Source organism: Amborella trichopoda, chromosome 8, assembly GCF_054954075.1.
Source record: "Amborella trichopoda isolate Santa Cruz 75 chromosome 8, AtrichopodaSantaCruz75HAP2 v2.0, whole genome shotgun sequence".
Classification (NCBI taxonomy): domain Eukaryota; kingdom Viridiplantae; phylum Streptophyta; class Magnoliopsida; order Amborellales; family Amborellaceae; genus Amborella; species Amborella trichopoda.
In genome coordinates, this window is record NC_142343.1 from 45,012,074 (window position 1) to 45,027,292 (window position 15,219).

General features: G+C 34.3%; 1 protein-coding gene across 2 annotated transcripts; it reads right to left on the reverse strand.

The window, feature by feature from the left end:
- Positions 1 to 1,831: 1,831 nt before the first annotated feature.
- Positions 1,832 to 13,791, reverse strand: LOC18432445 (uncharacterized). 2 transcript variants are annotated; one of them, XM_006842548.4, is made up of 15 exons: positions 13,211 to 13,791; positions 10,169 to 10,290; positions 8,182 to 8,270; positions 7,380 to 7,421; positions 7,189 to 7,286; positions 6,399 to 6,457; positions 6,163 to 6,233; positions 5,542 to 6,047; positions 5,170 to 5,257; positions 4,802 to 4,939; positions 3,997 to 4,568; positions 3,474 to 3,609; positions 3,198 to 3,266; positions 2,736 to 2,936; positions 1,832 to 2,326 (listed from the first exon to the last, which is right to left on the reverse strand). In XM_006842548.4, exons 1-15 carry the CDS (start codon positions 13,405 to 13,407, stop codon positions 2,213 to 2,215), a joined length of 2,502 nt encoding a protein of 833 aa, XP_006842611.1. In that variant the 5' UTR covers positions 13,408 to 13,791; the 3' UTR covers positions 1,832 to 2,212. The 2 variants fall into 2 exon arrangements, with proteins under 2 accessions (XP_006842611.1, XP_088730202.1); XM_088874076.1 differs by lacking the exon at positions 13,211 to 13,791 and adding an exon at positions 10,862 to 11,222.
- Positions 13,792 to 15,219: the final 1,428 nt, after the last annotated feature.

A 15,219-nucleotide genomic window follows, 5' to 3' on the forward strand; every position in this document is an offset into this window, starting at 1 on the left:
TATGACTCGACTTAGAAAAAATAATGTCTAAAGATTGAACAAGGAGTGTCTACTTTTTAGACAGTCAGGTTTAAGTGTCTAGAATTCAAGATCCAATTTTTTAGATGAATGAAAAAGTTTATAGAAGAACGAGGCCCCAAACAAACAAATTAAGGTGCACCTCAAAAAATCACTAGAAGAGGTCGTTTTTATGTCGAAAAGCCCGTCAAATCGATTATGTTGACCTCAAGATGCATAGACGTGAAAAAAAACTAGATTTCAAGTCTATGAAATAGTTAAACTTGTAATGTCTTATCTGGGCCGTCAATTTTCAATATTTTTAGGCGTTTATGGATTTGTTCGATCTACAGTATTTTTAAAGTTCAAAATTTTACAATTAGAGATGAAAATAAATTTTGAAGCTATCATAGAGATTTTTGCTATTGAAAAAATCATATTTTGATACTATTTAGAGGTATGCATTACTTTGATTGTTTAAGGCCTCAACCTAAATACAAACCACACCCTTGTATGAAAGCACTCATTTAGTGACTCTAAATTGGCTTTTGGTTCGAGAAAATTCTCTTAAATAGCTCTTTTGAAGGAGGCAATGTACAATGTGTTCCTGTCGGAGCACGCCATATGCGCCCTTAATTAGTTACTTAGCAACTCTGCATGTTAATCTCTTGTTCGAACATATTTTCAAGAAAAAAATGAAGACTTAACCCAAAAAAAGGAAGAAAACAATGTGATTGATTGAGGCTATTTTATTGTCTCATTTGGAGTAGGTATGGATAGTTACTCGCTCATCTAAAAAGGATAGAGCTTGAGGAAACAGTCATGGCTTGGTGGCTAACCTTATTTTTGCCTCATTTTGTTTTTTGAATGTTAACCACAAATTTCATTGTAAAACAAAGAAATACAAAAATAAATACCGAGAAAGCACAATTACATGAAGGATGTAATCATCAACGATGATCAGTGAAAACTATCTTTAGCTAGAGCATCAGCTTCAGAGTTACCCTATTTATTGTTTTCAGCATTGTCACCATTACAACCTTGTTTTTCATGAACTTAATTTGTGACACTTTTTCAAGATTTCCAGTTTACACAAATGCATCTTATTTTCTTATTTTCTTTAAATAGTGAAGCGTATTCCATTTTGTTTTCTCATGTCATTTTGAACAATAGATTTTTCTAATGACCTTTAGCCCCTTACATATTAGATTATAAAGACTTCTCAACCCAATAGCTTAGACTCATTCCCAGACTCTTATATAGCGTAATACAAGGATTGTGTTGAACATCAGTCCTTTATGTATTCACATATACAATATATATCTTTAAGCCAACTTTCTCTCTGTCATCACAAATATACTGTGTTTGTAGATATCCAACATTTTGATTTCGAATGGATAGTTGATATTAAGTCAACAACAATTTTACATATTCTTGATTAGGAGCCACTTGGAACATTGTTCTCTATTTACTCACAACCATCAATAAATTTTTTTGATGGATGTGGCTCTCCAAAAACCCATAAATTGTGTTTGGAGAGGCATAGTCCTATACTAAACATTGCAAGAGTAACTAGTGAAATAATAGAAATAAAAAACTTAACTCATGTCACCAATAAGTTGAGAAGTATGCGAAGCCAAGGCATCTTGAGACACAAAATTTAGAAATTCATGTTGTTAAAAATAATCAAAATATGCAAGGCAGAATTGAATTGATTTTTGACATGCTAAACACCATAAACGTTTCACATTTAAGGAGATGGGCACTAGGTACCATCTCAACCATCCATTTAAATAGAAAAATAGAAGCAAATAAACTAAGTCAACGCACAAGATTTCCTGAATTTTATCATTTTCTTCTGATTTCGATAATATCCTACAATGAAAAAAATAAAGGCAAACAATTTAAGCACCATAATAATTCATAAAGATAAAAAAGGTCAAAAAAGAAAAGAAAAGAAAATGGACCCAACATCTTCAAGCCCCTACTCCAATACTATACAAAAAAATGACAAACAAGAATGTTATTTGACTGCCCAAATATACCCTATACTTTTATTACAAGGACATGTAAGTCCCCTTTGCCCCCTCAATGAGTAAAAATATCAACTGTGCCTTCACATGCACTTTTCTTGCAAGGAACCGTGTTTCGGATGCGTGGCCCACTCCCATTGGGTAGAGATGAGCTGACATGGCCAGAATTGATTGGTTGGGGTTTAGAGGAAATAAGAGAGAGTCTGCTTCTTCCTTGAGCCTCCTTCGCCGTAGAGGTCATTCCAACGCTGCAATTCGCTCATTACGGCCCCTTCAGATGCAAAGCTGGGGGCAACCTGTGCTCATACCAACCACATTTTAACTTATTAGAGAGAGAGATTGCTATATTAAAAAAGAGAGTGAGAGAGAGAGAGAGCACAATTTAGTAGCAGCATGTATGAGAGAGATGCATACATGGGTTGGTGTTTTAAAAAATAATTGTGTTTGTGCATGTGTGTGCGAACGAGTGAGAGAGAGGGACAGAACTAGCTCAAGGTATAGGTAGTCAGGGTGTTTAGTGCCAAAATCACGTCTTAAGTTCCATTCCCACCTGGTCCTAGTTTTATATTGGGAGAGGGAGAGAGAGACCCATCCAAAGGCATACAAGTTACTTGCACCATGAATATGAACACAGTCAAACTAAAAATGGTTACAATGGAAAGGAATAGGACTCGGTTTTTTGGTCCTATGACAGTATAAAGTTACCTGGTTCTTTGCTTGGCGTAGATCATCCATGGTTAGTGGCCTGAGGGGAATCACAGCTTCAGCTTCTTCCTCTTTCTTTTGCTCTTTCGCCTCTTCGTCACCCTTGCCACTAGAGTTCGACGACTCGGGTCTTTCCTCATTGGCCTCAGACTTATTGTCACTTTTTTCCTTACTAATTTCATCGGACTCTTGTTTCTTCTCCTGAATGCAAATTCTCAAGTTAGTAACAATTACTGCACAGTTACCAAGATCTGTGAAAAAGTTAGCAGATTAATATTTGAAAATCCAACACCAATTTACCCCAAAAAGAATATCCGATACCAGGTTTCTTTTGGAGGTCCATGGTCATTTTTAAAGAAAGAACATTTTATGTAGAAAAAGGATAATGTAAAGTCAAAAACTTAAAACAGTATTTTGTAATTTCTGTTCACTGTTAGTAGGCTAAAAATACAAGTACAATACCTTTTCTTTTTCTATTTCCTTCTTTAATAGCTCTCGCACAGGCCGATAAGCTGCAGTAGTGCACAAATTCTGTCCAAAGCATTTCCCAACAGTTCTATGTTAACAATGATACAGAGGACAAGCAGAAGTGTAAAACAGTTCCCAACAGTTCTATGTTAACATCAACATATAATAGGACACGAGAAGAAGGATAAAAAGGTTAAATCTCTCTCTCTCTCTCTCTCTCTCTCTCTCTCTCTCTCTCTCTCTCTCTCTCTGTATGTGTGAAGAAGAAACCTTGAGATCACTGCCAGAGTATCCTTCAGTCATGGAGGCAAGCTCCTTGAAGTCAAGCTCTTCGGTCGCCTCTTTCGCAAGAAGTGTCCTAAGAATCATTTCTCTACTCTCCACACTGGGTAGACCAACCATTATCCTGCAAAATAAGAAAACACCAAAATGAATGCCAAGATGAGCTATCTTAGTTTCATTGAATGTCACACATATCAAGCTCCATTAGTGCAATAATTGTGTTACATAATTCTCCCTCTCAAAGGGGTCTTTTTTAATCTTTTCCCCAACCAAATTACAAAAAGTATTGCTACTCAAAAGTGACTTGCATTAAAGAAATCACCAACCAAATTATTCAAAAGTGATTTGCACTAAAGAAAGAGTACTTCAAATCTAGGTTAAAGCATAGGATGATATGCTTAAGTCTAGATCCAAGAATGGGAAGATACATTTCACAAACATTTAATTTGTGTGTGTGCATGTGCATGCCTGTTTGGGTGCCCAGGCAAGAACATCAGTTCTATAGATATACCTGCGCTCGAATCGACGGATTATAGCTTCGTCAAGGTCAAAGGGTCTGTTAGTGGCAGCCAAAACAAGTATCCTCTCATTGGACTTAGTGAGCAGCCCATCCCAATGAGCCATAAACTCATTCTTAATCTTACGCATGGCCTCATGCTCCCCAGTCCTTGACCTCTGACCCAGCATACTGTCAACCTCATCAATGAATATTATGGTGGGTGCCAATTTTGCAGCCAATGTGAACACTGCTCTTACTGTCTTCTCATCTTCTCCAAACCACTTAGATGTCACACTAGACATAGACATGTTAATGAAGCTAGCCCCTGCTTCTTTAGCAATGGCTTTAGCCAACATGGTTTTTCCAGTTCCAGGAGGGCCAAAGAGTAGGATTCCTCTGCATGGTCTTAAGAGGCCACCTCCCTTAAAGAGGTCAGGCCTTCTGAGTGGGAGCATTACGAGCTCTTCGAGGACCTTCTTGGTATCTTCTAGTGCTCCAATGTCTGAGAAGGTCACCCCAATGTCGCTTGCAGGGATTACCTCCTGCCGTACTCGCTTCTCGAACTCGTTGTCTGGAACTACTTCCTGTAGTCCGCAAAAGTGGAAAAATAAAAGGAAATGAAATGAGATAAGGGTCCTTTGAGTAGTCAAGAAAGATTCAGGTGATTCAGAGATTTCATACAAGATGGTATTCAACATCTTTGCTAAGTTAGGGAATTGCAGCAAAAATACTAAAGTTAAGGTCCAAATTATCATTGTAAGCATGTATTCACCCAAAACATAAACAAATTATAAATAAAAACATCACCTCAGTTTACCTTAAGGGGTTTGACGCCATCACTCTCCTTCTTAGCTGCTGGGCCTGACTTCTCCCCTTCTGTTTTGTTTTCAGGTGCCCCAGCTTCGGCTTTTGGCTCCGTCTTTTCAGTGGAAGAACCAGTTTCATCTTGTGTCTCCTGAAATAAGCATTACAGTTCAAAAATATCTTCATAATTAGCAGTAATCATAATAAAAATTATTTAAAGTATCCCTATGAAAAGGAGAAGTTGAAGAAAGGGTGTCAAAGATTTATCTGTATAGCATAATCTATAATAGAACAAAAAAATATCGGTTGTCTAGTATCTAGAATTTGTATTTTCTAAAATTAAACTATGATAAAAATTTAAACATTAGAAATTTAGCATACCTTTACAGACTCAGAACTGGCCCCTATCTGCAGTGAATCATTTCCATTTACGTCATCTTCCTGAAATAGACTTAGCCCGTGCGCAAGACTGTCCATTAAAAAGAAAGTAAAAGTGTTTCATTCATATTAATTAAAGAAATAATTGAGAACTTAGTAATTTCTCTGTATATACAATAGCAAGAACTAAAGCACTGACCAGTTGATTGTAATTTGAAAAATAATATTTTACATCAAATTATAAAAGAGAAGTTATCACTTAATTGAATACCATGATAATCATGAGCAAATCACCATCAACATCATCATCACCAATAATAATAATGATAGACTACAACAAACAACAAAAATTACGATACTGCTTTGCGGTTTTACCTTTTAGCTGAAATAACAAGCTTCCCATTCCTGTACTCAGGAGACTCGTTGTTCTTTAGGTGATGAGAGAAAGCAGACATCACAATTTCCTCTATGTAATTGCTAAGGACCTCAGTGTCAGCCACGCATATCGAACTAAGGTCATCGCAATCAAGATTATTAGCAGTAAGAACCTCAGTTATGTGATTCCTGTTATCTTGAACTTGTATCACCTTCATGTCTTCCTCTAATTGAATCTTCCATTGTGCCAACTCTGCATCATTTTCAGGGGGCTTCACTTCTATCTTGTAAGGGAAGAGCTGTAACACTTTCTCATCAATCACTATGGAGTTGTCTTTGTCACATGAATGATCATATATCCTTGAGCCCAATATGAGGACAGGGCCTGAGAGCTTGCTTATCATCTTTTGGGATAAAGAGTACATTCTTTGAGATTTAGACAAAAGCTTCTCAATATCTCGTAGATATAGGATGATTGGTGTAGTTTTTGACACAGAGCTGATAACCTGTTATTAATTTCTCAAATGATCATCACCATCATCATGGTCATCATAATCATCAATAACAACAACAACAATAATAATAGATATTTATGTATTGACGTAATCAACAATTCAGTACCTTGTAAAGGGATTGCACAAGTAATTTTTCATCAAATGCCCATTGATTTGATCTCTTAGCTGTGACTGCACCTGTTAGTTCAAGAAACTTAGGATCTTAAGAAACTAAGAAATTTACTGCATAAAGTGGATAGATTATGGGCGTGTCCTATACTTGATGCATGTATTAGAGTAGGGCACTTCGAAACATGCTTGATATATATATATATATATATATAAAAAAAAATTGAAGAGTACCTGAAGATGAAGGTCCACTATTACAGGTTCCATTGCCTTTAATAGTACCTTCTGCTCCCCTGTTAAAATCAATTCAGTAACTTAGCACGATATTTAAGGGAAATATTAAATACTCCAAACCTCATTCATTGATTTTCCCTAAGCGACCATGAGTTTTCCTCTTAACACACACTCATAGACACTAAGTGGAGAAGATAGTGAGCATAACTATAGATGAGTCAATGTACCAGAACTGAAACAACACTTGTTTCTGAATATTAAAATGACAGCCATTAACTTGTCATTAAATAAAAAAAAAAGAGTGACATTTCTGTTATGATGAGATATCCAAAAGTAAGGGGTTCATTCTCTTGGTTTGGTGGTTACAGGGCGAATACCTCACAACCTGATATTCAAGGTTCAAATGCCAAGTGCAGTACCAAAAATATGTGAGAAGCAGTTGAGGCTGCAAAATTGGAAGAACTAGAAAAGCAACCAAGTTCCTCATTCATTGATATATGCTCCAATTATTATATCATTTTCTTCTGAGCACACCATGAAAAATCATGGTCACATGGGCCAATAGAAAAAAAAAGTACTTAAAAGTGTATATTAATATAGAGATATTCAAGTTATTTTCTCTAGTCGGCATTATCTTGGATATGAGAATATCATATTTACTTTTTACCATTTTCACTTGAAATCATACTTGACATAAAAATAGATTGAACAAAGAAATCTAAGGTGTAATAATGATGATGGCAATAACAACAACAACGATGATAATCATTACAATATGCAGTATGTATACCTGAGTCCAAGTTCATCTCTTAGAGAAGGGATTGAAAGACGCTCGAGAAGGTTTGAGAAGCAATCAAATGTTTTCGAGGACATCAAGTTTGAAGAAGTCTGAAAGTTAACATTAAATATTAATGAAATGTGAGACCTATACCAGTTTCGAAGACTATAATTTAAATCAAAAATACAAGAATTGGGGCTTACAACTTCAGTCCCATTGTTATTGCTACCATACTTGCTTTGTATCTGCGGCCAAATGAAAAAAGAGTTAGCAACATTTATAGAATTGTTTCGTTTATGGGTTGCCATTTTTTGTAACTTGTAAACTTTACTTTGAATATAAACATTTACATATTAAAAAAAAAAAACATTTATTGAATTGTTTTGTGAGACAAACTGAAATATTTATTTACGTTTTAAATCAGCAGAAACTCCAAACCTGTTCAAAATGCAGGATATTGCAATTATTTACCATGGAAATTTAGAGACTTTGGAAGAAATTAAGTATATGGTTCCTCCAGGAGTAAGTGTGACATGTAATAAATAGATAATAATTGAAGGAATATGCGAATTGAGGCCCATAATTGGGATGACTTTTGGACAATACATAGCCCATTTCTTGGGTGTTCTACAACATCATCTTTAAACAATTTATAAAACGATAGCCTAAATTTCATGTTAGTGATGTCATGGTTCATGTGAGAAGTCTTACATCGTATTAACATGCGATGCCATTTTTCAAATCTTCATCTATTCCTTGCAGAATTATAATGTACCCAATGATAGAAAAAAACCAACGCTCGTACTTGGGACATGGCAGGATACCGAGTCCGAGTCAAACGCACAAACTCGGTCAAGTTCTCAGATAAACTTCAAAAACCACTAACCATTTAAAAACGGGTAGGGGTGTGTATTCCCCACTGAATTACCCAAAAAAAAAAAACGGAAAAAATATATGAACTGGCCGAGCCTGGGCACCCTGCCAAGTCCAAGTAACTGGATGTACCTTTAAGGAGAAATCTGTTACGTCGAATAAGAGGAGTTTGGCTTCAAAGTGTTGGGCTAGGGCCTTTGCAAGCATTTGCTGATAGGGTTCTGCAATTAATCAAACAAAATCAAGTTAATTATCCTTATTAACATTTAAAGGAAGTAACCACTTGATTCTCATTCACATCTAACCTTGCTAATTACTTTTACAGGCACCCCCAATCCATCAGCCAGTACTGAAAATTTCCACTAACAACGCCATGTATCTAAAGCGAAGCAAATGTCTCAATAAACTCAAATATTGTGGCTTAATTAACAGGATTTGGGAACCATTTCCATAATAATAAAATATAATTATGATACTATGAAGAATCATTGAAAATAAGGATTATTTTTACATGCACAAAGTGGGTAACTCTCCTCTGAATGACCCTGGAAATGCAAATTTGAGTTGCATGCTATACAAAAGACCTTCAAATTTGTATAGTGAGGTCATCAAACTTTGGGTCACTGACACCCATTGTGCACATAAAAATAACCCAATACTATTAAGTTATTAACTTTATTAGCCTTAGCAAATTAGTAGAAGTAAGAGTACAGTTGTTGTCGATAGCATGAAGAGCGATAGAGTATTATTTAAGGGGTCAAACCCCCTTACAAAATCATTAAAAATCGTTTATAATATCTGAATTAACAATAGGACGCGGTCAGCATGCGGGGCCAAGCCCACACATGTAGAAATGCGATGACTCTTAAAATCTTATTGTTTAGATCGATTTTTGGACTTAATTGTTAACGACATGTAATCTCTAACATGGAGATCACGAATATGAAAAATAAATACATTTTAAAAACTAGAAATAATAATACTATTAAAAAAACATTTAGACCATTAGTTTCCATTGTTTTTTCATGGGCGGATGGACCACCTACTTGCATCCCTCTTTAAGATGAATGCTTTACACTTCTGGGCTGCATATGTAGAAATGCGGCCCAGCCAGCATGAAACAATTTTCTTTAATAATATGGGGTTTGTTTTTAATTTTTATTTTACTTGAGTATTTCCTCAAAAAACATATTAAAAAATATTTAAACAGCCCACATTCACTATTGGGAACCTGAATAAGTAAGGACATTTCAATAATTTGAAATATTTAAAAAGCCCAAATTAAATGGTGGGAGTAGCTGCTTGTTTAGGTGAATGAAATTACTAAAATGCCCTGCTTATTAAGATTTCCCAACCCTGAAGAAGGCAATTCAAACATTTAAATATAGGGATTGTATGCTATGAGACGATTTGTCTTTGAGAGTTTTTTACTCCTGCCCATTAGATAACATGGGTGGCTTGGGGTGTGTCACAAAGTTTGAGATTTTTTTAAAATGAATTTTTTGAATCTAGTCAATGACATTCTTACAGCTACTCGATTTGAAATCTGACAACCAAATGTGATTGTGACATATTTGTACCAAAAATAAATGACATATTTCTACCTTAGTAAATTCTTACAACCACTCGATTTTTTATTTTTTTACTCTTCTCATAAAATAGAAAAGTGAAAAACTTAATTCTTGATAAATACTATTCACCATCCATTTGAAAATGATTGAAGGCAATTGAGAGAGTGGGCACAAATGGTTTCCGATGATGGATCTTATTCAGGAAATTGGCCTAGTCTTTAAAAAATAATAATAATAAAATAAATAAATAAAAATTGGCAATTGAAAATGATAGGAATTTCAATATTCAAATTGATGGGCCATTTGAAGACAAATAAGGGACTCGGCTAACATATAACAAATGAATCCTATGCTTTGAAATTGTAATTAACCACCGAGTATCCATACTACAAGTAATCTAACAAATAAGTTAATGCAATTGGGATGAAGTTTACATTACAAAAAATACTAATTAAGTGCTAACTAATTGTTTATTAATTTAAATAAAAACCATTTTCAAAATAAAATATAACAAATGGTATAGGAATTAGAGCTTTGCATTTAATTACCTGCTGGGCCTGATAAGAGAATTGCTTTGCTTGCTGATGAGAGGTTTCTCGTGTATTTGCTCAGCTCAGTTTGTTTTAGATGCACATAGGCTGAATTGGTCAACAACATTTTTGTTTGCTCGCTGTAATAATAAGAAGTAAATAAATATTTGATCAAAAAATAAGAAAATTAAAAATGTAAGATAAATTACTAATTTAATGGAAACATCGTACATTTAACAATATAGGTTTAAAATATTAACAGATTATATACATACATGTATGCATGAATCTTTTACAATATTGTGTGTCAGGAAAATAAAACTTTGCGGAATAAAGGGAAAAATTTATTGGGTGACACTATAAATTCAGTGAGGCCCACTTTTGAAATTTCCATTGATTTAAAGGGTTAACAATGGAAGTAAAGAGCCTGTAGAAACTTTTGACAGATTGTTAAAACAAAAAACAGTGGCTTGGGTCCGGGTCCAAGACCGTATCACGTCTGGTAGATCTAACTTGAAACAAAAATGGATTTATAGCTTGTTCAAGTGAGCACAACTAACATATAATAAACTCAATATCTATGCAAGCTAGATATTATTAAAGAGATATACAATAATAAACTCAATATCTATACAAACTAGATATTATTAAAGAGATATACAATAATAAACTCAATATCTATAGAAGCTAGATATTATTAAAGAGATATACAATGGATATATTTGTGGAGACATCCAGCCATCTAATATCATGTGACAACAACTAGGAGCCTCATATCCATATAAATTCTAGCCAAAAGATTTTATATTCCCGCAAGAGTATATATTGTCCATTCCCTGGAGTAAAATCCAAGATATGAGTAATTTTAGGATACCAAATTTTCGAGATGTAACCTTTTCAACCAATAGACTAATCTCAATAATAAAAAATAAAATCAAATCAAATTGAACTCTCTCTGCTAGAAAGAAAATAACGCCCAAGATTAATCCCTCAGGTAAAATCCAAGAGGGGAGTAACTTTAGGACCCCAATTTTGGGATGTAACCTCTGCAGCCCATTGTCTAACCTCAATCAGAAGAATATTCCAATGTTTTGGGGATGTAACCTCTGCAGTACATTGTCTAACTTCAACAATAAGAATATTCCAATTGAACTCTCTAATGTCTCAAGATTGAATAAAGACCATTCAAATTTTGCAGGCTGGATAGGGTCAAAAAACACAAAATTCCATTCTTTTTCTTTTAAAAATAAAGCTCTAGTGATTCTTAGGTGGTTCTCAAAATATCAACGCGAAAAAATCCTCCTAAGTAGGTATTTTGATGGAAGGACTAAATAGACACTAGGCTCCCATGGGAGCATAGTATATGTGCTCCAAATTAAGCGCCGGGTTTGTGTTTCTGATTGAATCATCAGAGGGCCAACAATGAATTTTATTTTTTTATTTAAAAATGATATTAATCTAAAATTTTAATTTTAGTTCTATTTTATAATTAGAATTGAATAAAAACAATATAAATATTTTGAATTAAAAATGAAATAAAATAAATTTAGGAATATTTTGATCATTTTTTATTTAAAAGTAGTTTAGTCTTTTTTAAAAAAAAACTGTTATGAAGATTTAAAAACGGACATATGTATAAGGTATTATTCGTAATAACATAATATAATATAAAAAATATATTTACGTAATTTTCCTTATTTTAAAAAATATAAAATAAATAGTAAAATTTGACATTGGTTTTTGGCCACTAATTAATATGGCCTTGAGAAATCTCATTCATTGGAAGATCCGCCCACATGATGTGGACGGCATACTTTTGACGCATAAAACCCTAAAGTAGAAACCCTTCAAAAGCTTGTCACACATTAAATTCCAATAAAAGAGACAGAAAGAAAGAGAATCTAGGAAAAGGGACACTAGATATCTAAAAGAGTGCGGTTTGTAAAGGGCCTGGGCTCTAAACAATCAAAGTAAAGCCGCCTTTCAAATAGTATCGAAAAATATGGTTTCAATGTTGAAAATCTTTATGATAGTCTTAAAATATATTTTCATCTTTAATTATAAAATTTAAAGTATAAAAAATAATGTAAATTGAACAGATTTATGAAAACTTAAAAAACTTGAAAATTGACGTTCAAAAAATATATTACAAGATGTAATATTTTCAAAACTTAAAATCTATTTTTTGTCATGTCCATGCATCTTGATGTAGCGATAATCAATTTGATGAGATTTAAGTATCAAAACAACCTATTCTAGTGAAACTTTTGATGTGGACTCTAACTTGATTGTTTAGAGCCCATGCTCTATGTAAACTTTTCCCTAAAAAAATTAAAGAAGACAGAAACCATCAACAAAAACTCTATATAACGGGCGTTAGCCTCGTTATCTTTTGGAAAAAAAATCCCAGATAACGTCGGCTGGCCCCGTTATCTTCTGATCGGCTGGTCATGATTCATTGATATCCATTCGACGGAAAATAAAGCCGTAACATCAATCCGACAGCTGTATTTTGTTAACAGCTCATCGGACGGTCCTAAACAACTCAGAATACCAACAGAAGCCAATTATTTCCTTCTACTTTACTGAACTATCCAAAAAAAAAGAAAAAATGTATACACCCTGTATCATCATAGAGATATCCACCGTCCATTCCCAATGATGAACCGTGGATATCAACGATACAAAAAGAACTCAATTATCTACTTCTGCATTGAAAAGAGTCCATGCACCAGTAGTGCATCGTAAGCAATCAACCGACTCTCCACCGCATATCATCATATAACAGACGGTGGATAACCCTGTGGTGTATCATACCCAAAAATTAACGGTGATATGCACCCTTCCATTCCCAAAAGTGAACGGTGGAAAGAGGAAGCGGGGGATTGCCGTCGAACTCTATCGTGAAAAACGGAGGGTGGATAACCACGTGGTGTACGTTTAGCATACACTCATCAACCATGGCAATATCCACCGTCCATTCCCAACAATGAAAGGTACAGAGATGTCATGTACCGTGCACAACATGTGTATGCTACTTTTAGTTTCCTCTCTTTTTACCTTAGATAGTAGGGAAATTCGTCAAAGGTGATCCCTGTGTGCTTGCCCTCTGAGACTAGCTTCATAAGCTCAATCTCTACATTCTCTGCTAAATTTGGGCCATTACTAGATGACCACCTGGTTCCCGAAGCGAATCCGAACCCTAGACCAACACCGAGCCCGACCCCTAAAGCAGTCAATAACTGTTTCTGCTCCATCTCCAATCTTCTCCACTCCAGCTAAATTTTTCCGGAAAACTCAATTTTCCGGCACGTTTTGCCCCAATCTGATGCCTTATCCAGAAATTGAAATCAGAAACTGGTCCAGATCAATAAGAACCCGGGATTTGATGGTGATGGAATCAGTGGAACCCGCCTCAAAATGAACTATCCGGCATATGTAGCCGGAAAAGCAAGGTTATGGTCCCGGAACGTCACCGGAAATCTTGGGAAAGTAGATGTGAGGTAAGCTAAGCAAAGAAGGCGATCGATATTTGGACGGAATTAGTGGATGTTGGCCGGAATAATGATTGGAATCCCACGGATAATGGTCGGAATCTGCACAAGTACAGAGAAGAAAAAATGCTCTGAAACTAAAGCAATGAATTACGTTGTAGGGGCATGGCCCTATTTATAGACAAGAAAGGAGAGAGACGCCTTTCCGCACGCTTTTCATAATAAAATTGTATTCCTAATTTTAGTTTTTTAAAATTACGGGAAAAAAAGTAAAAACAGATATTTGATATGGCGTAGCCCTATCAAAGCGGAAAAAAGTAAAAAAACGGATATTAGATATGGCTGAGCCCTATCTAAAACCTAGTTGAAAATTTTTTAAATTTATCATTTTGGTCTTGATCATTATGTTTGTTAAAAAAAATAGGATTTTAGGTTTTAAAAATAGTATATTTTGTAGTATATTTTATAGACCGTTCATTTTGTCTTAAAAATAAATGTTGAGGGATCTAAAAGATTTGTACCGTTTTTTTGAACTTCAAATTCTATAGATAATATTGAAGATTGATTCTAAAGCCATTATTGAGATTTTCGATGCCCAAAATACTTTCCAAACGGGGATTTGAGGTGAGGTTTTAATTCATTTTCATAGCCTGGGCATTGTAGAAACTATATCGTTTCAAAAAAGTTTGAATTACACTTTATTTTGGGAATAAAAACGCATGACTTATAGCTATAGATGTTTTTTGGGGCTGAAATATTACACGTCATTTTGTATGAAAAAAATAAAAATACTAATTAAGGGGTTGAAACCCCTTGCAAAATCACTAAAAGGTGAAATTATGACAAGTTACATTTGATAATTTGCTTTTAAATTTTTATTTCAATTAGTGATTTTGTAAGGGGTTTTAATAGATATTTTTCTGATGAAAAATTACAGAGTCCAAAATATGATTTTGACTTTCTAATTTACCTTGAGCAACCAGTGTTTACTGAAAATGGCGGACTTATCTTTTCTATTTCTTCCGTTCAAATTATTTTTTGTCATTTTGGTCACCTAGATGGCACATACATGTGTGTAAACTTTGGGGTCCAACAAACTTTTATTTTTCAAAGTGGCTTGAACTCTGGTTATAAGCGCATTGGTTTTTATAACATTTTTTATTTTTTCCAACTTATAATAAATAAAGAGAAACCCCCTCAATTTTATAACGTATCATTTGAAACTAACTCCAAATGTATAGATAAATTATGGAAGATTGTTTCATGTGGGCTGGACCGCATGACTACATATGCAGTCCAAAACATGTAAAGTATCCATCTTAAAGAAGGATCATCCATCTTAAAGATGGATGCAAGTTGGTGTCCCATCTAGAAAAATGAAAACTAACTGTTCAAATGTTTTCTTATTAGAATTATTATTTTTAGTTTTTTAACTGGTTTTTTCATATTCACGATTTCCATATTAAAGATTATATGTCCTTAAAAATTAATTTAAAAAATCCATCTAAAAATTAGATTTATTAATAGGCTTACATTTCAACATACATGGGCTTGGCCACATAGAAACCGGGTCAT